This window comes from Camarhynchus parvulus, chromosome 4 (genome assembly GCF_901933205.1).
Source record: "Camarhynchus parvulus chromosome 4, STF_HiC, whole genome shotgun sequence".
NCBI classification, from domain to species: Eukaryota; Metazoa; Chordata; class Aves; order Passeriformes; family Thraupidae; genus Camarhynchus; species Camarhynchus parvulus.
Genome location: NC_044574.1, coordinates 9,025,199 through 9,050,191, shown reverse-complemented (window position 1 = coordinate 9,050,191; position 24,993 = coordinate 9,025,199). Strand labels below are relative to the sequence as shown.

At 40.8% G+C, this 24,993-nt stretch overlaps 1 protein-coding gene across 3 annotated transcripts in view; it reads left to right on the top strand.

Annotated features, from left to right (window-relative positions):
• Window positions 1-20,798, top strand: part of MXD4 (MAX dimerization protein 4) — a 42,118-nt gene extending 21,320 nt beyond the window's left edge. For 2 of the 3 annotated variants that reach the window (XM_030947311.1, XM_030947309.1), the window contains exons 4-6: window positions 10,713-10,827; window positions 13,851-14,010; window positions 15,419-20,798. In XM_030947311.1, the coding sequence (XP_030803171.1) occupies window positions 10,713-10,827; window positions 13,851-14,010; window positions 15,419-15,567 (424 nt within the window). In that variant the 3' untranslated portion in view covers window positions 15,568-20,798. The remainder of the gene's footprint in view (window positions 1-10,712; window positions 10,828-13,850; window positions 14,011-15,418) is intronic. The other variant, XM_030947310.1, reaches the window with a different exon arrangement.
• Window positions 20,799-24,993: the final 4,195 nt, after the last annotated feature.

Genomic DNA, 24,993 nt, shown 5'->3' with positions numbered 1-24,993 from the left:
CCTTGACAAATTCCTTCCAAGAGTACTGTGAAAGATGGTGAAAGCCAACACACCTGTTGCAGGTCTGCAGACTCACACCATGGCTTTGGATGTGCTGTGCAAATTTGCTTTGTGGTGCTCCCCTGCCAGGGAGGGCCAGAGTTTTACTGCTGTATGTCCTGACCCACTGCTGGGGCTCCATGGGCAGCATGTGAGGACGTGTGTGCCTCCATGTCACGTCAAATGGGAATTACAACTGCTTGATCCTGTAATGGCATGATCTCGTGGCAGCACTTTCCTTATCTAATTGGGTCTGACACTATTCTGAGGTAGCAGACAAACTTGAGTCTCCCTGCAGTGTAATCTAAGAAACTTGAGTGCCAGTAAGACAGATGGGTTTGAGAGGTCTAATTTAGGAGGACTACTAAATTGCAATGTGCACATTTTAATGTGCAAAACAAATGGGTGGCTGGCTGAACGAACTATTAAATAAGTTTATTAAAAGCATGGCTTAATAGTTTTTTGTGGACTCTGTTTTCAGTATGTATGATGGTATTTCCATCATTCATGTATTTCTCTACAAGGCACTGTTGTTCATCTGCCTGGATTAGGTAGGTATTGTGTGATGCTGAGCTCATGGTACCAGGTGACGCCTCCTTCACTATTGCTTAAAAGTGTTAGAGAGGTAAATGTTAAAGACAATCAGTAGATAACAGCGCTAAAAATAGAAGACACCTGAAAAAGAAATTCCTTTTCCATAGCTCTAAGAATTGTTCCTATTTGTCTGATGTTGACTTTGAAGGTTTAAAATACAGAAAACTATTCTTTACAGATGAGCACAACCTAAAGGCTGAAATGCTAAAATATATGTTGGAATCTCCTTTTTTCCCCTTTTTGCAGAAGAAAAGAAATCCATACAAGGGCAAAAACATACTGCAATGGTTTTCAGCTGTTTGCATAATGTTTGATTTCTGTTGCTTCAGATTCTTGCAAGGTCAGAGATTTATTGCCTATGGTCAAAGGATGTAGAATCTCATACATGTAAATTTATGATGGATACCATCCAGGAAAGACAAATGATATCCAGCTGCCATTACTTTTGCTTGTGATGCTTTTGAGAATCCCTGTATAGCTTGTAAATTCCTGTTGACATTTCCCATGAAGTACATCTCAGATTTCTGTGTGTTGCTGTTAGTTATTGCCGAGACCCAAGAACAATGAAGGGCTTTTAAACCTTTCATGGCTGCTCTTCAGGTAAGAGCAGCTTCAGACAGTGGGATGGCTGAAGCATGGGAAAAGTGAGGAAAAACCTGCCTGCAGGGATGAGTCTAGAAAAAAAACAAGGAGATGAGATGAGAGTGGTCAGATGATGGTCCTGCAGCTCTTAGTGCTGCAGGGGCTAAGGCTCTGGTTCCCCAGTGGGTAAAACAGATACCTGTCAGAGCTGCTGTTGTTCCCCCAGCACTGGAGTCCTTGCTGAGGTGGTCCTGCCTGTGCTTGCCTTGCCCAAGGGCTCCTTTGAGCCCCTCCTGGCTGCTGGCTGGGCCTGGGGGCGGTGCAGGGACGTGGGTGAGCGTGCACCGTCGTGTGACACATCCCTGTCACACCTCACACGCCTCAGACAGCTCCTGCTCACTTTGCAGGCAGGGGAGCTCCAGTGGGAGAAGGTTGAGGAGCAGTGCAGGGACAGGCACTAACTGTGCCACCGGGCTTTTGTTTCTTCTGGTGGCCAAAGTCCGATGTGACTCTGGGACATGCATCAGTCTGTGTGCTTCTGCTGCTGGGAAGGTTCCTGAAGGGACAGCACATAGGCAGTCTGGCAAGCCACCAGCTGCTGAGGCTCTGGTCAGGTTTCTCATGCTGTCCATGTTGCTTTGCAGGGTCACTCCAGCCCAAAGCAAGCCTTGGGAGCTGCTGTCATTTGCCCTTCTTAGCTGATGTCCCTGGCTTATGGCAGCACATGGGTAACCACAGCTCACCTTCTGGTGGGAACCAGAGCATAAAGTGCATCCAAGTCTCCTTGTGGGAATTTTGAGATGAGATGTTGATGTAGCCCAATGCTGGTAACTTAGGACAGGCAATTGTCACTGCATTCAGCAAGGAGCTACTGGAGGGATGGGTAATGGTGGGAGAGACAGAGGAGGCAACATGGGCAGCAAGGTCTGCCAGGCATTCCCTCTTTTAGGAGTCAGCAGCTTCCCTCTCACAGACCAGCTACTAGTCACCTGTTCCCAGCTTGCATTCCAGCTAGCTTTTCTGTTAACTGGCCAAAAATGCATGCATTTGTGGCACTGCAGATGCTTCCATTAACTTATATGTACTGAAGGATGTTGGAATAAGTTCTGGTTCTATGTATATGTTCTAAAATATGAACAAGTGGCATCTTTTGGAAGGTGAAAAGGTAAAGGTCAAGTGTGGAGTCTGGACTCAGCTAGTGGGCTGAAGTGGCACTAAGGGAAAGCAAATAAAATGCACTGTAACTGCTGTAGTGTGCATTTCAATATAGTGTAAAAGAACCAAAATATTTTTCAGAGTGATAAAATGTGCAAAACATGGAAATCATAGGCTGTGTTTACAGGCAGCAGAGGTTTTCTCTATTTCCACAGCATTGGGAACAGCACCAGACATTACTGAGCAGTATTCATGTGAAAACTTGCAGGTAAGTCCAGAGCAGCACTGACTCTCTGAAAGCTTGTGATGCTAAGAGGCACTTGCTGCAGTTGTTATGCCATGTTTGGACACTTCCAAGGTGGCTGCTTTCAGTTCAGCAGAGCAGATGCACACAAGTATTCAGCATGCTGGAAATGCATATTGAGGATGAATACAGTTAATACCACAGTAAATAAAGCAGGTGATTGCAGGGTTGTTGCATTTAATTCAGTAACAATCACTGCAATTAGGCATTCACTGCTCTTCCTGCCTGTTGGTTTCCATGTGGGCTTTACTGCAGAATTTAGTTGCAGAGGCCCTGTGAGGTGTTAGACACAGACAAAAAATGCCTTGGATGAATCTTCACCAGTGGGCAAACTTCAGGCATTTGTTTTTACCATGAAAAAGACCCTCAGCTTCCTGGTGTTTGGTTTATCTTTCCTTGGATGGTAAAAAGCCAAGAGGTTTGCTGTAAGAGCAAGACTGCATTTTCTGGGTTTGACTCCAAGGCACTCAGCTGTGAGCAAGCTTTTCACACATCTCGGAGCAATCTGCACACTGGGTGCCTTGCTATGGTACAGTGCTTTAATACTAAGAGGTTTTCTTTCCTTTTCACTAAAGCATATTTGTTGTGTAGTTGAAATAGATTGTGCAGCTCAAGTGTGAGCTACAGCATCCTTTAGAAAAAAGAGAAGTATTTGAGGTATCCTTCGTAGAGGAGGAAGTATTATAAGTGTTTCTGAGTGAAATCTGAAAGAAACAGGATTTTTTTGTTGCAGTGGAGGGTCGTTATCTTCCATTATGTTTAATATTTTGCTGGAGATATGCTAAATACTGTCTGAATCATTAATAAATAGGTTTCTTTAGAACCATTTATCTGATTGAATTTCTGTGATTTCGTAAGCTGGAAGCTTATAAATAATCTCTTTAAATGCCTTTGTAAACAAATGTGTTTTAATTAGTACAGAGTCATCTCTGGTAGCTTACAAAAAGTCTTGTAGATCTGTAAATATGTAATTCCTGACACTTTTAATAAAAGTGTTAGCTTAAAGAGGAGCAAGGCAAGTATGCTTGAGTACCAGCTTCCCCTAAGCAGAGTTGGGTATATAATTACATGATTACCACCACTGCATATGTGGCCATGATATCCAGGGCTACACAAAATAATATGAATATATTAAATTTTCAGTACCATTAGAACAATTTGCAGCAAAATTTTGTCACCACTTTAGAGTGACTGTGCACAGAATAAGAAGAGCTGCAACCTTTAAAAGATGTTGCCTTGTTGTGTCAAGCTCCAGTAAGAAGGGATTGAAGCTGGAATGAGAAGGCAGGCAGAGTTTCTCGCTCTCGTTTTTCCTTGGGGCAGGTGAACCCTGAAGTCACACTAGGGAGGTTTTTACTGCTACATTTCTGCATTTTTTAAAAACTTTGAAATAATGATGTTTATGAGTAGTGATGCTGTCAGTGTTCATCCTCACCCAGTGCATGTCACAAAGTATCCTGAGCTTCTCTTTGCTGATTCTGTCTAAAACTTGAGTGTTCCCTGTATGCAGGTATTTGCATTTCATAAATAAATCTGTGAAGAGTCTTCCTGTAAAAACATGACTGTCTTACAATTGCAGTTAGCTCACTTCTGTATTTTATGCTGAATTTCATGTCTGGCAGGGAGATAAATTCACCTTGCTTTAAGGAGGGAACACAAGCATTAGTTCACTGCTGATTAGTTCACTGCTGCTGTCTCTGACCCAAAGTTGTGGTCTCAGGCCAGACTATTTTGGTTCCTAGTGTATCTGGATAACATTTGACTCCAGAAGTGAATTTTTGGTGCAGAGAATCTTCTCTGACTTTACCCTGTGCACATTATTAAGCCAGATTACACAGTCCTTATGCAACAATGAAAAATTTAGTAACTGCTCTATATTTAAACCTTTGTGTATTAACTTCATTGCACAGCACCAGGATAGGTTTGAATGTGGAAAAAAAAAGTGAAACATTAGAGAAGGAAATTGAAAGTCTTAGGTAACTCTGTCCAGTTTGTAATAATGTGTCTTCTAGATTAATTTCAAATATGTTTCTATTCTTTGAAGTTGGGGTTTAGTTTTATTGAGTTTGTACTGAATTTGCTTTGTGATAGGGTGTGATGCTGTCTGGTTTTTGGACCAAAATGGTTAATGTACAGAAATGACAATTTTTTAATTTTTACATGTATTTCAAATCTATTTCTTATGCTCACTGGTAAGGCTTGTAGTGATTGCATTGCTTGAGTTTGATCTCTAGTGTCCTTTTCAGAAGAGCACCAAACAAACATATCTAGCAGTTGATTTGAGAGTATGTCAACCTCCTGTACATGCAGCTAGTTTAGTGGAGTAAAATTGGGACATCTGAAACAGACACATGTTCAGTCACACAAGTGTTTGTTCAGTCACACAAGTGTTTTTAGCACTAAGGTGCCCTACAGAAAGCACAGTTAGGGCCTGCTTGTGAGGGCAGCATTGTTTCCTGCCTGCTTCAGTGGTGCACTGTGGTGAGAGGTATGATGGGCCGTGCATGTGGAAGCAACATCATGTCTAACTCTGCCAACTGCTGGAGCCAGCAAGAAGGGAAAATCAGGGCATGCAGTGTGAGAATACAGACATTTAGTGGCTTTTGGGCCATTTCCTAACCTTCCAGATCCTTCCTCCATCAGCTGGAGATGCTGCATGTCTAAGATGCCAGTATGGCCAGGACGGCTCCATTGCCAACTGGGCAATCTGCTCATAGCAGGGAGCAGGTGTGGACCAGACAGAACTGTTCTGGGATTCCCACAGGATGACAGACTGCTGATAGAGTTGCTCCCTCCTTGGTACAGCCAGCTCTGGGTCAGCAGAGAATGGGGACATGTGAGAGTCATTCTTGTGCTCCATGTGGGCAGTGGAGTGAGACCTGGAGAGTGTGCAAGGTGAACACTTGTCATGAATTTGACTTCTCTGTAGTGAGCTTTATGCTCTTGCTCACAATTGTTCAGAAACAGATGAGCATGGTCCTTCTGACACTTTGAGCAAGTGACCTCTGGCAGTCAGGAACACGATGCCAGCACTGGGAACTGTTTATCTTTGGATGCAGCTTCCAGGAAATGCCCACCCCGTGCTACGTACCACAAACACATGGAGGGCTGTTGGAAGCTTGTCTGCAGGGAGCGCCCAGCTGAGGTGGCAGGATGGACAGGCACACATTTCACAGGAACTCAGTAATGTCACCCTGGATCATGAGTGTCTGTGGCCATTTAATGTAACTGGGCCCTGCCATGCTGAGGACTGAGCAGCTCATTTGGGATATGCACCATGCCTTTGCAGCTGGCTTTGTGCAGCTCACTGGCCTCTAAATAAAGCCTGTAGATTTATACTTGAATGATTTAGGAAACACACCTTTGCTGCTGTCAAAAAACTGTGCAACTGCTGCTTGAACAGCTATCTGCTGTCTGATGGCTGCAGGCCATTTTTCTCTGCTGTGCTGGACCTGACAAAGCCCTGGAGAGCCCCTGTGGAAAGGCTGCAGTGGATCAGGTCACTCCACAAACCTACCAGCAGTCTGTCAGTCAGAGTGGCACAGGTTTAAGCCACACAGCTGGGGATGTTTTGCTGGTACATGAATAGGAGCAATCTTGTGAGTCAGATGCTGAAGGGTTACAGGCAATTTTGGATTTACATGTTCATAGACATGGATATGTGTCTGTGAGTGTTTATTGCTCTGTCTGGGTAAATCTTTAAGAATTTCCAAGGACTGCCTTTCTGGGCAACCTATTCTGTTTGTTCACCACTGCCCCAATAAAAATTCTGTTTCCCAGTGTCCGTCCTGAACCTCTGAATCCACAGCCATTGCCTTTGTTGTATTATTTAGCCCTACAGAGAAGTATTTTGTTCCCATTGCAACCGTCTGTCAAGTAGTTGTCGGAATTTCTTGGAGTTGTTGCAGTTTCCTTGGAATGAAGATTATCCAGGGTGAACAATGGACTTTTTTGTTTCTTTTTTTTTTTTTCTGCATCTTAGTATTCCATTTCTTGGTGTACTGCTTGGATTTCCATCTGGGATCTCATATATGCAGCAAAGCTTATTGACTATTATTTAATAGACTCATTTAACACAATTATGAAATTGATTAGGGTCAAAGATCTTAATATGCCTTTGCATGGCAGCCCTTTCTTTGAGAAGTAGTGAACCTGCCTTTTCACAGCCAAACACTTGAGCAAACTGCAGTCTCCAAGGACTAGAGTCAATGAGTGGTCTTCCTGTGATGGTCTTCTGGTGGATGTCCTTGATCTGTAGGAAAAGTCTTAAAACCCCCTTTTTGCTTTGTCCCTCCCTGCTGTGGGGCTCCAGGGTTCTGCCATGGGCTCTGAAAGCCCTGCCTCTACTGCCCATCGTGGCTTACATGGATTCAAAACCAGTTTAGGGCAGTTCCTGCTGGTAGCCTTTGGGTCAGTTGTCAGCAGGTGGCTTTGTCCTTTATGTGAATGTGAGGAACCACCAGACAGCTGCTGGACATGGCCCCTGCCCTGGAATGCTGACCAGCCTGGGCTTACCAAGCACTAGAAGAGCTGTAAAGCAGACTCAGAGGACCCTGCTGTGGACCTGCTTTTGGGGAAACACTGGAGTCTTGAACATCTGAAACCCCTTTATCATCTGGCACAAAGGACAATGTGACAATGCACCTCTCCGTATGTGGGGCTACACCCAAAACAGAGAGCTGCAGGCTTGTTTTGGATTTTGGATGGCATTTTTTAGATCCCTGCCTTCCCAGATGAAATCAGTATCAGTGATGAGGGGGATATTTCTGTGCATCCACCTGAGGTGAGGAAATTGTCCTTTTCTGTCAGCTCTGGTGTCCAGGCCTGATGCCACACTGGGGTTGGGGGCTGGGGCAGAGTGCAATTACCCAACTTCAGCCATGTTTCATGCACAGAGACTGTTACCCTGTTGCGCTGACACCAGGCTGCTTTCTTTTTTTTTCCCCTTTCTTTTTGTCATTTTTTTAGGTGGAATTTAAGGCGTGAGCTGCAAAACACAAAGCAGCTCTGGCTGTGATTACCTCTGTGAGTGCCTTTCCCTCCTCCTGTGGTCACAGGCAGCTGAGGAAAAGCAAAAGCTGTCAGGTCCCTGCAGAAAAAGAGAGAAATTAGTGCTGGCAGAGTCTGTACGAGACAACTTATCTGCTGTGAAGTTTGAGTCCCTTGTTCCTGCTGGTGTGATCTGTTAATGTAACATGCCTGAAATGTTTTCTTACATTCTTACAGTTTTTTCTAAGATGTGCAAAATGAAAAACGTGGGGATATTTACTCCAGTACTAGAGGAGTTGTGGTGGGCTGGTTTTCTTTTTGTACATTCACAACCTATGCTATTGATCATAATATATTAACTAGTCACATAAACATGTCTGCATTTATGTAAAGAACTCTGTAAAGCTTATGCTTTCAAATCTGTAATGGATTCATAGGTGTTGAGTAATTAGATGAAAGAAAAAGTCCTTTTAAGAAAAAAAGGTGAAGTTAGAGGAGGTCTTTCAGCAAATGTATTTAGTACATTTACTGCTATCAGTATCAGCTGGTAGTACTGAAAAAGCCTTAAAGCAGTTTTGTTAATATTCAGCCCTTTTAATTTTTCTCACTGGTCACTTAAAATACTCTTCTTAGATTTAGTCCCATGTTCTTCATGGGAATTTTGTAAAGTCTTGCTCCACTGGGCCGGCAGGTAACATAAAAGAGTTTGTGCTTTAAAAAGGCACACAGCCATGCCCCTGAACCTTGGTGATATTTCTGTGAACTCCCCAGTTGATGGCAAGGAAGTGCACTAAAGCCTTGCTTTCTTCTCCCTGTGGTAAGCAGACTTTCCTCAAATAGCAAGAGGCAGATAAGTTCACTATGTAGTCTGGTTTCATTAATGTTTTCCAGAATTAATACTAAGTAAATCTCAATCAACAGTTCTGTATATTCCTTATCAGACTTTTAATGGCTCCAAGTATATTGCTCATTCTATTTCTAGGTGTTTGCCTCTCTATTTACTATTTGGTACCATCCTTCTCTTCTTCCTTCCTATGTGTTCCTTCATCTTCAGTCTGCACTTTCTTGTCATCAGTCTAAGTACAGTTGGGCTGAGTGAAACAGGCTCATGTGGGTATGTTCAGAGGCTGTCTAGAAAACAAAATGATTATTTGAATTTAGTCCCTGACACAAGTTTTTGAATTTAAAATGCAACTACCCCAGGTAGTTGTTAGAGATTACAGACACAGAAATAAAAATTTGCCTCATTAAGATTTTCTGTATAAATACCAGTAGTCCCTAATTTGGGTATTTCACTATTTTAAAGATTACTATCCCAGTTTAAGGTAGCAGCCTCAGGGGATCCGATGGGCAAGTTTTGTGAATACTTCAGCCAGTCTTTGTTGGTGTTGTTTAAACAAAAGTATTTAGATGCTCAAGTTTAGAACCTTGTATTTAAAAACAAACCCCAGACCTAAACACAAAGTCTGTCGTCAGTTTTCTCTGGTGAATCAGATTTTTACCAAAAATCCTTTTTCCCTAAGTGCTTGAAGAAAAAATTTAAAATTTTATGTAAATGCTTGGTGGTTTCTTAGCTAGTACACTGCTGATTTATAGGCAGACAGAACTAAATGTATGAGTATGTAGTCATTGCTGTTCTGTATTAATTCTGTTTTGCTTTGGGTTTTTTCACCGTTAATTCTCAGGTTGTTTTCACATTGCACTAATAATTCCAATTACAAACATTTAATTTGTCATTTGGTGCATATTAAACCCTGCTGAAGAGTGTTTGTGCACCAGAGTGTTTGTTCATTTCAAATACTGATGCTGGACTGTGGTTCTGAGCTCGTTGTTCAAAAGAAAGTTCATTCTTGACCAGAAGTGTTGAATTCCTGCAGTGTTTGTTTCCTTCATGCAGCATTGAGCAAATTTGAAAAATATGATTATTCACCTCACTCCTGGGATCTGCTTCAGTTCCTCTTATGGCTGTGAGGGCAATGCCAGCTCCAGTCATGGCTTTGCTCAGCCTGTAACAGGCTGGCAGAAAGGAGGATAGTAGTTATTCATGGAAGCACTTCCCCATCCATTTCTACCTCATTGCAGAACCATGTGGATTCCTGTTCAAGGGCTGTGAATTAAAACCAGGAGAGATTTTCTTTAGGATGTGCCTGCAGAAACACACTCCCATGCAGTTCTTTGGTTGGCCACTGCCTTGTTTTGGATAGGTCAAGCAACTCTTCCGTGGACTGTTGTATTGCCAGCTGCTTTCTAGTTTGGAAAACATTTGTAGAAACAGTACTTTGTTCATCCTCTTTTTACTGATAGACATGGCAGTAGTACAGGAGAGATTGTTGAGAGCAGCAATAGCGATACTTGCAAGGGAGTAACAGAGAAAGCAGGACCCTTTTGTTGAGGAAAATGGCTGGAAGTGCTTTTTCTTGTGTGTTTATAATAAACCCAGTGCAGTGAGAGGAAGAACTGTCTCCTTCTAGAGGGGACTGTGGGTCAGTAGAAGGGATGAGAAGGGGCATCAGGTCCTCCCTGTTAAAATACATTGATAAACCTTGGCTGGAAACAGCTCTGAGCTGTGAGGAGCTGCATGGATGCCCTTGGCTTGCATAGCTGGAGCGTGTCCTATTGCAGCAGGCAGGGATAGGAATGGGGAGAGGGGGATCAGGGTCTGCAGCTGCCCACAGCTCTGTCTGTGCCTGCAGAATTCCCTGCATTGGAGCAAAATCCCAGGTTTTTTGCCTTAACCAGCCACAGGTTGTGTGCAGCCTTGCCTGGATGTCTCAGATCTCTGAGCATGCTCCCCTTTGGTTAAGATGGGACTGACCAGGCTGAGCAAAGTGCTCTGAAACACAGGTATGAGCCTCCTGTGTGAGTGTGCCAAGCAGCATTACTGCATTTCAAGTGACCTTTCAGTCTGAAACTTTGCCAAAGGGAGGGGAAAGGAAGCCACGGTTGACTCGAGCTCTGCACAGAGATCCTGCAAACAGATGGTGTTTGCATATAGGAGATTCTGGTCGGGTGCAACTCCACTACAACTCTTGGTTTTTGATGATTGCAGGCGGGCTAAACTCCGGCTATATTTGGAACAGCTAAAACAGCTTGTGCCTCTCGGGCCGGACAGCACCAGACACACCACTCTAAGTCTGTTGAAAAGAGCTAAGATGCATATCAAGGTAAAAACATTCATCCATGTTTTTATTTCTTTCAAGGGAGAATCTTCCAGAATGTGTATCCACAGAGAGGAAACAAATTTTCACACAAAATCCATATCCATATGTCCAATCTTCTGGATTTATTGGCCTTTATTGCTTGCAGGGGTTTCAGTCACAGTGTCAAGGTTTAGTGTTTTGCAATTTAGCATCTCAGATATATAAAACAGTGGTTTTGTGATTTCTGATTAGTTGCTAACTAGTGTATTTAATGATTTACACTATAATTTTAAAAAAATCTGTAAAAGCTGTTCTTTAATTAATATATCTATTTTTAAGAGCCCAGCAAAGTAGCATTGCACTGCATTTACTAAAATGTAAAAAAGCCAGATCCATTAATGATGAAAAAAATAATGGAATCAAAAATATCATATCTATTAGTGAGCCTTACCCCATCAACATTTTGTTGACCAGGTTCTCATTTAAATGAAACAAAAAATTAAATGCAGTCTCCTGTTAGTTGCTGCTCCCCTTGTTACAAATTTAAAACAAAAAACAACTTTAAATCTCACCTATGATCCAGCAGCAGTACAGGTTCTACATTTGCACAGGTAATTCAAAGGAAATTATTCCTCAAGCCTTCTCTCTCCAAAGACACCTTCACTCCCATTTTCACTGTCATTGTTTTCAGGGAACAGGGTTATATGCAGAAATAAGACAAAGAGGTATTCAAATGTAAAAGTTAAAGAACAGGTTTCTGCTGCTGTGTCCAGGACTGTAATTACTCATCTGGCATTTTTTCAGTGTTACAGAGAAACAGGTCAAGAAAAGTGTCAGGCAAAATTGAACACTGCCAGTAATCTTGCAATATTTTGGAGAACATCCTGCTGATGCACAGCTTTAAGATTCACTGCTGTTACAGAAGTGGGTGTGATTCATATGAAGAAATAAGGATTAATCCAAGCAAAACCATTCTTGTGAACAAGTTTACAGAGCTACTTTTTCAGCACTTCTAAGCACATTTACTCCAGCTGGGCAACCCCTGTTTTTACCATTTGAGATTTTGGCCTCTTGTTTATAATTCAGGCTAACATGCATGAAAGGCACTGCATGTGGTTTTTGTCTTGGGCTGCCCCCCTATGATGGGCTTATGCATACAAATTGAAGAAGTGTTTTTACAAGTGGCGAGTGTGCGAGATTAGCCCTGCAGTTACCATTTCAGCTGCTGATAAAAAAAGCTGGGAACAGATTCTTTCCAGATCTCTCTTGCACAGCACCAAGTACTCGTCTTCTGAGAACCCAGACTGAAGTTTAACTTTCTTTTTAAGATTTTAACTGAACCTGCCCAAACTGGGTTAGCATTTAATTGCTCCCCTTTGTCAGGTCAGCTCCCTCCCCTGCCCTGCCAGAGCTTGCCCGTGCCCAGCTGGCATTTTGAGCACAGTCATTAGTTCTCAACTTTTCACACACACACACCCCCCGTATATTGAGATCTGCTCTGAAAGACTGGATGGCTTTGAGTCTCCTGGATATGAATCACTGAGTTCTTTCCTAAAATAGTTGTTAGAGTTTAGGATTGCAGCCAGGAAAATACAGGAAAAGGAAGTCCGATCAATTGGGCACATTTGGTTTGTTGTGTACATGGATGTACCAACCCCTTTCCTATTATAACATTGTGTATCCACCTATGATGATTATCTGCAGAGTGTATTGCCTGGGAGGGGGCTTAAAATGCGGTGGAAGAAGGTAGATTTCATTGAGCCAGGAAACTGCCCCATTCAAGAGTGTCAATTATTTTTTCAAACACTTTTATTTCAGGCTTGCATGGGAACAGCAAGATCTCTGAAAGGGTTTTTCTTGTGTTTTGCTGTGCACTGTCCCAGCCTGCTCTCCTCAGAAAACCAAGCCTAGGTTCATTCAGACGGCAGGGAGGAGACTTCAGCAGCTGTATTCACTCCCTGCACATCTCCTAAATCTCAGTGATCATGTAAACACAACTCACAGAGAAATCTGCTCACTCTTATGAGTGCTTTTACTGCTACAACCTGTAATTTACTGCATTAGATAGATAATTTTTTTAATAATAAAAGGTGTTTTGATTTGTGTATCCTTCATGCTTTTAATCCCATCATACTCTTACAAATTTTTCCCTAATTATGCAGTCAATTTTTTTAAATGGCTAGCAGTGATTTGGAGAAGGGCTCAGTTCAAATACAAAAAGATACTTTATTCCTGTTACTGTATTTGGACCAACAGTGCAGCACATTTTATTGGGTGTGAAGCATTCTTTTTATTTGCAAAATTAATACCTGCTTTTATTCTGTCAGAGGGGAGATTTTAGGTAGATATGTGAAGGATCCTTTCACAGGCTGTTTGCCGAGAAATTCTGAATTAATACCACCGACTTTGTAGATGATATCACAGAATTATCATACTTGCTCTGGAGAAGTTCAAGGAAAAAAAAGCAAGGATAAAGAGAGTTGTTAGTAAATTCCTCCTTCTATATATAATTAATGCTGCTTATTGTTAATGAAGCATTTTAAATGCTAAAATTTTCCATGGCCTGTGGTAGGAGGGAGAACATTCAGAGGTTCACGATGGTTCCTTTATGGTGATAGGTGGAGTAAGAGACTCATCTAAAGATGCATTATGTTCTCACTGAAACATGAGCTGTGCTCGAGTTATCAAAGATGATGCTGGTTTCACCTGATAAAATGATTTAAATATTCCCCACAACCAAGACAACAATAATTTGGTCTTAGCCAGGGAATGTCTGCTAGTGGCAAGAGGGATTTTTTAAAAATTATTATTATTTTCCCCCTTTAACCATATATCTTACCGTGAAACAAATTCAGCCTGCTAAAATTGTACTGACCTCTACAGAATGCTAACTAAAAAATCAAAATTTTAGATTTAATTTTAACTTTATATTAATTAATTAAAATACTTAAATTGCTTTCAAATTACTGTTTACGAGAAGACCTTAAGTTACTTATGCTTTGACACGGGTACAAACTGCCGGCTCACTGTGTTTCTCTCCCTTTAAGAAATTGGAAGAACAGGACCGAAAAGCTCTAAATATTAAAGAACAATTACAGCGGGAGCACCGCTATCTCAAGCGCAGGCTGGAGCAGCTCTCCGTGCAGGGCATGGAGCGAATCCGCACTGACAGCATGGGATCAACAATATCCACTGACTCTGAACAAGGTAACTCAGCCAGGCCTTCCCAAAGGGCCTGCAGCAGCACGGGGGAAAAGGGAAGTAGGGAAACAAGGATATGTCATTTAGAACTAAAATCAAGCTTTCAACAAAACCCAGATAAAATTATAACATAATGCGATTTGAAGAGTAAAAAATTAAGGCATCTTTTTCACATTCTTTGAAAAATGTTTTTTTTTTCCTAATTACTTTTGAAGCTGTTAATATTGTGTGTATTTTTAAAGCTATTTATCCTGCATGTGGTTTTGCCAGTTTTTTAACAATTACCATTTAATATTTTGAATTTTTAGTGTAATTATTGGTAAAGCTGGCATAATATTTTCTCATGGAAAGAAAAAATCTTATTTAGCCTAATTAATTTGTGTGAAAAAATTATTTCCACATCATTTATTGTGAAATTTTAAAACATTTTCTGTGCAACGATCACCAAGGGTTCTGTGCATTTGGTTCTCATTTAAGACAGCTTGTCAAGCTGGCAGTTGCCATTTCTTACTTTCCCATTTGGAAGTTTTTCTGGCAGAACAGTTGCCCAGGCTGGCTGTTTCTGCGCCCAGGGGGGTGGAGTGGTTGGTCTTGGGGCAGTTTACGTGGGGACAGGTGGTCACACCAGCCAACACCTGCATGGCTGGAATTACCATGGACAGTTCTGCAGTAGGACAGCCTCTGAGGGCCAGCTTTTTTCTAAATCAGTGTCTGTGTGCAGGTTGGAACAGTTCTGGGAAAGCATTTGGTATTTATTGAAGTTGCAGGGTGCCCCCAACACGGGAATGATTGGTATCTGATTCTATTGATTTGGAAGGTTGAACAATTGCTTTATTAAAACTATACTATATTACATTACAACTATATTAAAGAGAGATACTGTACTGTACTGTACTATACTATACTATGTTATGCTATACTATACTATATTATACTTACTGCTAATTGAAAACTCGTGACTGTCTGTAGACTGACAGTCCACACAGCTTGGACATGATAGGCTAATTAACATAAACAATTTCTACCAGAGTCTAATTACTAAATTTCTTTAGGTAAACAATCTTTTTAACCCATTCTACATCTGCAAAACACTAGGAGCAGCAAGCAGAGATAAAAATTGTTTTCCCTCTGTGCTTCTCCAGGAGAAAACCTGAGAGAGAGAATTATGTCTCTCTCTGTTCAGAGAATGTGAATGCCACAGGTATTGATGTCATGCAGTATATTTATGTGGCTGAGGGCAGAAGGGATTTTAATTCTCAGGTGGACAAGATGATCCTTTCCTCAGGAATTACTGTGCCAGTTCTTGGTTTTTTTTAATTATTGCAACTGAAGTGTGATTCAGGTGTTGATTGACACTGGCCCATGACCAGTTGCTACAACTTTCTGAAAATGTGCCTTCTTATGTTTTCTTTAGAAGTAGACATTGAAGGAATGGAGTTTACTCCAGGTGAAATGGACAGTATTGGAAGTGCCAGTGATGCTGAAGACCACTACAGTTTGCAGAGCGGTTCGAGTGACGGAGGTTACACACATTCCCGCAGACTGAATGCCAGGCTCTCATAGTGCCTGAGTTACCCGCTCAACTCAGGACCATCTGACTGAAGCACTTATATATGAATATTCCAGAGGTGTCAACTGCCACTCTTCCGGGAAACCCCAACCACAATACTCTGACATGGAGGTTTCTTACCCATGGTTCCCTGCACTGTAACCACAATATTAGATATTGTAAATCATGGGTTTGCTGCAGAGAACTGTGGTTAGGTACAGTTGTGACTTAAAGCTAGCTTGATGTAGCCATCCTGCAAATTAAAGGAAATAAATTATGTCGTTCCATTCAAGAAGTATTAAATTCAAACTGTTGGAAGCATGGTGTAAGGGAGTTTGACAGTTTATTTTGATTTTGCAGAAACCATTTTCAAACATGGAAGAATAAATGAAATCTACAATGTGTTAGTGATTCAGAGATACAAAAACCTAAAACTACTTTTTGTGGTATTTTTTCATGAAAAAAAACCCCAAACCCAAAACATTTTGAATGCTATATAGTGGGCTCCATAGAGTAAATTCTTTCAGCAGTTGTTGTTTGGGTGAAGCAGGTAGATAAATCTTCAAATCTCAAATGATCTTTAGAAAAGGTCGTATTTACAAGTCACTACTGTACTTCAAAATGGGGGAAAAGCCAGCTCTAATAATGACTTCATGTGGGATGATCTCAACTTTCTTTTGCTTTTTGTATTCAATATCCAACCAGCAGCAAATCATTCTGTCCATGTTAACGGGATCAGTAGAAAGCAAGATGGCAGTTTTAACCTGTTACCGTGGAATGGATGACATTTGAAGCATTTCAGTGGTTTTATGGGTTGTTGTTTTCATTTTTTTCTCTGAAGAATACAGAACTCAAGTGATCCAGTTTGTGATAGTTAATCTTGCCTTGCAAGGAAATGAAATCTCTGTTTGCTTGGTTTTTTTTTCCTTCTCTTCTATTTACACATGTCAATACATTCTTATGGAAGGCATGGCTTAAAATTACAGTATTCAGCTAGAAGATAATTAATTTTTTTTCTTTTGCACACTATAATTGCATTTTCTATTCTTAAAAAAGTGCAAAAAAATTAAAATGTATGCTGTAAAACAGCAAAGTTTATTTAGTACTCATCAAGCTGTTCAGAACATATTTACCCAAATTGTAGCAATACTATGAAGATGTATTTTAATACAACTTCTGCTTAGTGAAGTCATTAGAGCTTGGCTTGCCGGGTAAGAAAAAAATGGACCAGTCTTTGCATTATCTGTTTAAAGAAGGTCTTTTAAAAAAATAAAAAAAAAAGAAAAAAAAAAAAAAAAAAATTGAAAAAAAAGAAAGAAAAAAGCTATAAACACTTTTAGGGAAGTGATTTTAGCAAGTGTAGTCTATATTTCCTGTAAGAGATTTTGTATTATATTTTCCTAAATGTTCTCATTTACTTGTATAAGGAGGGGAATGGTACAGACCCAGACCAGAGTCTCAGGGACTCTTCACCTTTGTCATATTGTGCCTTGGTGACCATTTATGTATGCCTCTCCTTCTCATTGTTTAAAGGACAACTAAGCTTTGTTTCACGACCCTCTGTTCAAATGGTCAGTTGTCCACCTTCTTACGGATGAAGCAGAGAGGTGTATTTATATCTTCACCCTCTCACAACTGATTCAGTGTGGCTTTAAGTAAAATCATGAAATTAGGTTTTGGTGCGAGGGTTAATTGTCTTTGTATGAGCCCTCCCTTGGATTCTTCAGCACCCAAATCTATTTTTTGTTAGCTTATAAAGTCAGGGTCTCTGTGAGACCAGCGCTCAGTGGCTCGGGAAACACAAACGTACTGTGTAAGGCTATGGGATGTCCAAGTGTGGTGCCATTTTTAGCATTCAGATACAAGACCTCATGACAGACTGACCATAATGATCAAAAGCAAAGGTTCAGTTGTTCTTTCAACATCTGACATACGTGTCCTCCCTTTGGCTCTTACAACACAGAGTAGAAATATGAATACATTTTGTGGCAGCTTACAGATCCTTGTTTGCACTCTCGCTTACTGCTTGGAACTTGCCAACAAGGAAACGTATACATTTAATTTACATAACCTAATGGATGGCCACCCCTACTTTGGCTCTGGGGAGGGGCCTAAGGTTATCAACTCTGGCAGCTGAATAAGAAAACAATTAACCTTTTCTGTGATGCAGGTTTTGGTATTACATTCTATACACCTTGCATATTACTAAAATCCTCATTGTTGGGGAAAGCACACAGCAATATACTCATTGTGTGTAGCTGACAAGCAGCAGAAATTACTAGCTCCTTTGGTGCATATGTAACTAATTTCCAAATCATGGAAAAAAAAAAAAGAGTTTACTTTAACACACGACTGTTAACAGGAAAAAAAAAAAAGGCTAGTATATTGTTGCTGTTCATTTATTATATAATGAACACATTCATGGATTGTAAAGTGTTTCCTTTCATGACAAGCAGCTCTTGCACAGAACCTCCTAATGAAAAGAGATTTGAAATTTACAGAAGGAAAAATGAGACTTTAAATTGAACATTATTGTACCTTAGGTCAACCTGAAATTTTCCTTTTAAAGATGAATGTGCTAACTTAATGAGTTCTTCCACGCTGGGTATCCATGGCTTTGTAGATCTTATATTTTCAATAAAAATTACTCGAATAATCTTGAGTGGAAATAAAAAGGGTTTATTTGTTTTTACTTTTTCAGTTGTTACAGCTGGGAGCTATTAATGCTGGTAAAGAAAAATGACACCATACTGCCTGTGTCATTCTCCCTCGAGCACAGCCCAATTTAAGGTGGAATTTTCAGGCACAGCCCCCGGACAGCAGCAGCCCCATTAGAGGCAGGGGCACAGCAGATCCTAGGGTCAGGTTTGGGGACTGGCCTGTACCCCCAGCAGAGCTGCAGTCAGTGGGGACAGTCGGGGCTCTGACATTTTTTAGGTTCTGCTGCTGAGCAGCCAGTGCAGCACTGCCTGTGGCCACAGCACCTTGGGATGCAAACAGTGTTATTTTTATCATTTTTTCTCAGCTGGACACTTGTGTATGTGCCCCATGCGTGTGCACAAGTGTACCTGTGCCCACAGTGGGGCTGCAAAAAGCAAACTGTTTGCTGCAAGATGAAATCCTGCCCCCACCTTGGCAGCTCTGCCATGTTGTGACCACGCTTACAGCAGGCGAGGAGGTTCTGCTCTCAGTTCATCCATTTCCTCTGCAGTTACCGCACTGGAAAAGGAGTAGGGACAAGATTACAGGGCTGCTAGGTCGCTTTCTCTGTGGAAGGGGCTCTGGAGAGATGAAGTCATTGCAAAGATCTTTTTCTGGAGACGCAGAGGTTTGGCCTGTTTCCTGGGGGAGAAGAAAGGAAGGGCTTTCCCTTGCAGCACGCAGGTGTTGGAGGATGCACGCCTCTGCACTGCTCCTGGGTTAGTGCTTCCCCCAGCTCCCTGCCTGCACTCTGGCATCACCACAGGGAGGCACAAAAAAAACCAGCCTAAAATTGTTAGTTCTTTCTGCATATTCTGTGCTGCAATTCAGAGGATGAATCCTCCTTCGCATCCATCCTCTCTCTGCCCAGCTTGTACCATGCCAGGCCCATTGCAGCTGATTTATTTATCTTCTGAAAAGAGCAGGTTTGGCAGTAGAAGCTCTGCAACACATTATTAACCAGAGACTGGATCCTGTATTGTCTTCTGCAAACAACAAACTTGGTTCAGAGTGAGTGTTAGCAGGTTAAAACAGAAATAAAAAAGCCTTCCAAAAATCCATGAGAATGACAGTTTTCCATGTGCTGTTTATAGATGAGTTTCAATCGTAATTTATTAGTATAAGATTTGGAGTTGAAAAAAAGGACATAAAATCTAACACATCTAACTTGATCTAACTTACAGAATTAAGACTGACTTAAATGGTGTTATATTTTGACATGGATGAGTATGGGTTCAACTGTACCACATGCATACAATTATAGAAGTAGAAAAAAAGTTACTTGGTGATCTGCAAATAAGTTACAGTGACAAATACCAGTATTCTGAGCACCTGACTGTGCACTTTGCATAACCCATTTCAGTGGGTGAACTTAAAATGCCAAAAGAGGAGAACTGGGCAACAGACAGAGGTGAAGTTATTAGTGTGGGCTCTGCCTGCAAACCTGTTCTGGGTGGGTACTTCTGCTTTTCCTGGAGGTACTTACAGCAGTCTCTCCTCCTGGACAAGTGATTATTTCATCATTTTACTAACTTTGTGGCAGACTGGTAATTAGTGGTGAAATTTTTCATCCTTGCGGTTCAGCCATGTGGAAAGAACCACATTTTTTAAAAGAACCACATCATCACAGCTTTTAATTAAGTAATATTAATTTTATACATTTAATTTTATGATGCTGCTGATAAAGGAATGTCTTCAAAACAAATTACTCTTTCATAAATCTGTTAAATTTGTTTTTAAATGGCAGAGGCCATCGGTTGTGTGTGGTATGAGCCAGTAACAGTGCTGATATTTAATCCATTAACTTACACTTTCCAAAATTGATGGAAGAATAATTGAGACCCTTTAGGAACACTTTAAGGAAGAGCTGTACTCCCTACAAATACTAATGGGGAAAACACATCAGAAATTAATTTTGCCAGCAATGAAATGAGCCAATTTGCTTAAGTGACTGTCTAAATGCACTGTTGTTAATTGGCAGCTGTAAAGAAAACATCCAAGTGTGTTCTGTAGCTACCCAGAATTAAAATGCAGGGGGTATATGAAACAGAAAAGACCATTTGGTCACCTTGGCTGTTCTCTGTGCCTGAAGTATTGTACATAAGCCCAGGAAAGGATTCCTGGGGAGGCATGCCCAGCCAGAGGCCTGACTCTTGGCAAAGCAGAGTGAAGGTGCCTCAAGTTCACAATTCCTTTCTTTCATTTTGCACGAGAGGCATAAACTGTGGTTCCACAGGATTTATGGCATTGGAAGGGTCTGTGCAGGAGGGATGTTTAAGATAAAATTTTGGAGCAGGTGAAGCACTGATTGAGAGCCTTCTGCTGCTTACTGGTACAATTGTTACCTAAAGGTGTTAGTGGGTGGGTTCTGTGCCAGAGCCTCTGGGTCCCAGAGCCAAAGGAATGGTTCATAGTCTGTGAGATGCATTTGACTGTACTATACAGATTCATTGTACACACGTACATGGCGCTTGCTACGTTCTGTAGCACATGGAGTATTGTGTTGTATCATTATCTCGTCATTATATAAATACAAATTTTTATACCTTTTTGTTGTGTTACTCAGGGTTTTTTTTTGAACTTTCATCACTTGTTTTTTTGTGTATAGTGTTTCTTCTCTTTGCAGTTCTTTACATATTGCAAATCTTTACGTGTCAGCTTATTTCATGTCAGCTATTTCATAAGGAGCTCACTGAGTTTTAGCAATTCAAATTAACAGCATGGTATGAAGATTGGGGTGCTACTTAGACTTCTTTTACACACACTGGCCCATTGAAACCCCAACAGTCATTAATCTTATTTGTCTCTAACCATGGGTGCTGTATAAATTTCCACTATTATATTTCTGAAGACAAACTAACCTGTTTTCAAAGTGCAAATTGAAACGCATTAGTGTCTGTTCTAAGTAATTATACTTGAAATAATTTCATCTCAGTACAAGACAGGGAAAAAAGCTTTAAAAGACAGCCTACAAGTTCTGCATGTTTATTTTGTCAAATATGAAAGTCACATCACAAGTGATGTGCAGCCAGACAAAAACAAGGATTTTAGCTGATGAGAGATGAGAGGAAGGACAGAGCTGAAATCCTTCTGTAAATTACACTGTTTTCTCTCAGCTGCAGTGTGTGACATCCCTGGTTTGTGTTTCAGTTTGTCATGCATGTTGGTACTAAATACAGAGGTACCTTAAAAATACAGAAATAGTAGTTTTACATTGAAGTCATGGCCAGTAGCTAGTTGATACGTTTATATTTGATTTGAATAAGCTGAGCTGCTGAATCAGTAAGATACTCATGTGCAAAGCATAGTAAGCTAATTTTTCTATCAGTTTTCTTTGCAATTAACATTATCACAAAATAAATATAAAATACAAGCTAACACTTTTTATAAATTAATCTCCAACAGAAAAAAATAGCTGTAATAAGATTTTAGCAGTACTGTACTTTGTGACAGCACCAGTTTTCTCAGCACAAGAACTGCACTGGGTAAAAAAAAAGTATTATAAATGTGGTGGCACTATGTTTGTAAATCCTGTACAGTTTATGATTTGTACAGCTCTGTTCATGATATTTGTCATATCATACCATTTGTTTAAAAGAAAAATAAGTTTCCTCATTTTGCTAATGATAGATGTTTCAAATTTAATACTAAACATCCAGAGGCTTGCCTTGCTTATCAGGATGAAAATTAGGGTTTTCAGTCAAAACAGGGTCAGGAGAGTAAACAATTTTCTAGGAAAAGAACATATCCCTTTGTGCATTATATGTTTAAATACATTAGGAGTGGTAGCCTGAACGTGTAGGAGCTTCTTGTATATTTACAGTACTGAATCCAACAAAGCTGAAGGAAACGAATCACTCTGACCTGCTTTTCTGGGAATACAAAGTCTCAGAATGAAACCTACCATTCCTCTGAAGATCCATGCACTTGGCAAAGAAAGCAAGCTGGTGCCAAATTCTTGTCTTCTGACTTTGTTATAATAAAAGTTCACATGGCACTTTAAAAGTTGTGCTTAATTGACAATACAATTTTGCTTAAAGCAATGAATTACATTTTAGGACAGGGTGTTTCCAAAGAATAATTGTTGTTCCAACAATCTGCAGCAGGGACCTTTGCAATCCTGCTGCAGTGAGCAGATGTGCAGTGTGATGCAAAATCAAAAAGCTGTACAGTTGCAGTTCACCAGCTAAAAGCCTAATTCCTTGTCTCCTCTGTGTTGATTTTTCCCCCCCAAAACCAAACCACAATCTAAACAAAACGCTAAAGCAGTAACAAGCAAATGAGGTTGAGTTTTTCATCTGACAGATGTATCCCAGTGGGAGGGTTTAGTGCAAAGCCTGTGGTGGCACTGCTCTCCTTGGCTGCTGTGACAGCCTCAGACGATGGGGAACCGAGAGCTCCTCTCTGAGGTCTCAGGCACAATGATGTCATATTTTGCAGTGGAACAAACAGAACATGGTAAGGATGGAATACTGCAGAGCTTGCAGACATCTTTCCAGAAATGTTTATGCCTTAATCTGCTGGAATTCACCATAAAATAGCTTGTAAAGGCAATATGCTATCTAAGCAGCCTCTCCAGTTCTAGGAAACAGATGCAAAACAACCGCTCCTAGAATGGAAAAAAAGGGTAAGGTAAGCCTTAATTATGTTTTGACTGAACACAACCAAAGAAAAAAAATGAATCAGAGGAAAACAATCTTGACCCAAAAGGAACTGCAAAAGCAAATGCTGAAGTACATGGGTCTGAGGTTGGGTGGGGAAAAGGGCTGTTAGAGATTTTGATGATATGTTTGTAGAAGGCTGTTGTTTAATCTCTGCCCTAAGAGCTGATGGATGGTCTAACAGATGAAAATTTGTTTCTCTTCAGAGGCTTGTTCTTTCAAAATGAGAATTTTAAGTGCACAGTGTTCTGACCTAAAATATTTCAATTCTAGCCTGAATTCCTATGCCAGCGGGGATTATGAGATCATGCTGTCTGTCAACTCCTCTTTCGTCCATCTGTTCCCCTCCTCCTTTTCTTGATAACTTCTCAACCTTCTGGCTAATTTTCACCAAATTTGACAAAGCAGAGATAGAATGGAGCTTGCAATTAATAATCCATGATGAAAACTTTCATGGAAATTCCACGTCATGTCTGGGAAGAAAGAAAAATAAATGATTTCCTGCATTGAACATGGCCAAATTGAGCTTTTCCCTGTTTTCAAGAGTGGCCACTGGCCAGCACGGACATAGCTCCAAACCTGCTCCAGAATGAGATGTAGTGCTGCTTCCCCAGGTGAACAGATGGGGAGATAGGTTTGGGAAAGGCCACAAAGGGGTGGGACATCATAGGTGTGTGAGTCTGGAAGGAGGGAGAGGAAGCAGCCACACAGGGAACTGAAGGCATCTGTTCCAGCAATCCAGGCAAACAATTTGATAGACAAAAGACAGGCAAACTTTTATCAGATATATTTGTGGACTTCATTGGCAGACCTGCCTGTGGACAGCAGAATTTTAGGAATTTTTCTAAGTGTTTAAAATTTGCTTTTCCACAGGCATTTTTTATAGGAGTTACAATGATATTTATTAAAAAAAAGAAAAAAACAAACCAAAACCCCAAACCACAACACTGTGAAGCACAAGTCTGCAAAATACCACTGCAGGAGAAGTTCATTTTGGTGCAAGCAACTGACTGAACTGAAACAGCAGGGCATTATGAAATAAGCTGGTGAATGCTTTTGTTCCTTCCCTGTTGGACAGACACAATGCACTCTATCTGCAAGATGATTTGAAAATTCGGCCAGCCTAAATTGCAGCTGCAGATCAGACTGTAATCTGATGGGGAGGAATTCAACACTACAGCTCTTTTTGCCCATGAGAACTCACTGCCAGGTCAGGGTTTAGTCTAAAAATGTCTTGCACAGACCACATTATACCAGAAAACAACATTCTGCACTTTGCAAGTGATACAGGTGCTAATTTTGATCAAAAAAGCCTAACGTGAGCTTGCCTTAGATGTGCTAAGCTGCAAGGTTGCTCATTTCCCTGTGTTGATTCATTTCAACAATTGCATTAAGTGAGATTAGAGAAGCTGCACATTTAGGACAAGTAGTTGGAGGGCTCACCCACCCACATATGGACTGAGCAATGCTTCATCAGGGTGAAATGTAGAGATAACATTTCTGGATACAATAAATTATTTCTTTTTAGAATAACTGGCCCTATGAACCACAACAAAAAGAAATGCCATTCTGAATTTAGTCTTCAGCAGTGCAGAGGATCTAATTCAAGAGCTATTAGTGGGTGAGCTGCTCAATAGTAGCAACCACAATATAATTAAACTTAACACTAAGATGAATGCAAGACAAATAAAGCAAACAGATACTCAGTTTTAAGAAAATGACTTATGCAAAAATGGGGAAAAATGCCAAAAAACCCCTAAATGAGCAGTTCAAACCAAGGAGCCTGCAAACATCCATAAGGTTTAAAAATACAGTTCTAGATGCCAAGGTAAAATGTCTGACATAAAGAAAAAAACATGGCGTAAACCTCCCCCCCCCTTGTATGACTCAATGAGAACTTTGAGGAGGCTGGTGCGAGGCACATGGGGAAGCCCAGGAAAACGTGGCATGTGAAATGTAAAGAGGAAGTGAAGACAGCTAAACTCGAGGCGGGGCTGATAAAGGATGCACAGAGCATTAGTGACAAGTTTACAGGATGCTCGTTTGAGAGCCACCCTTTGCAATGCAGAGGTGCTGCAA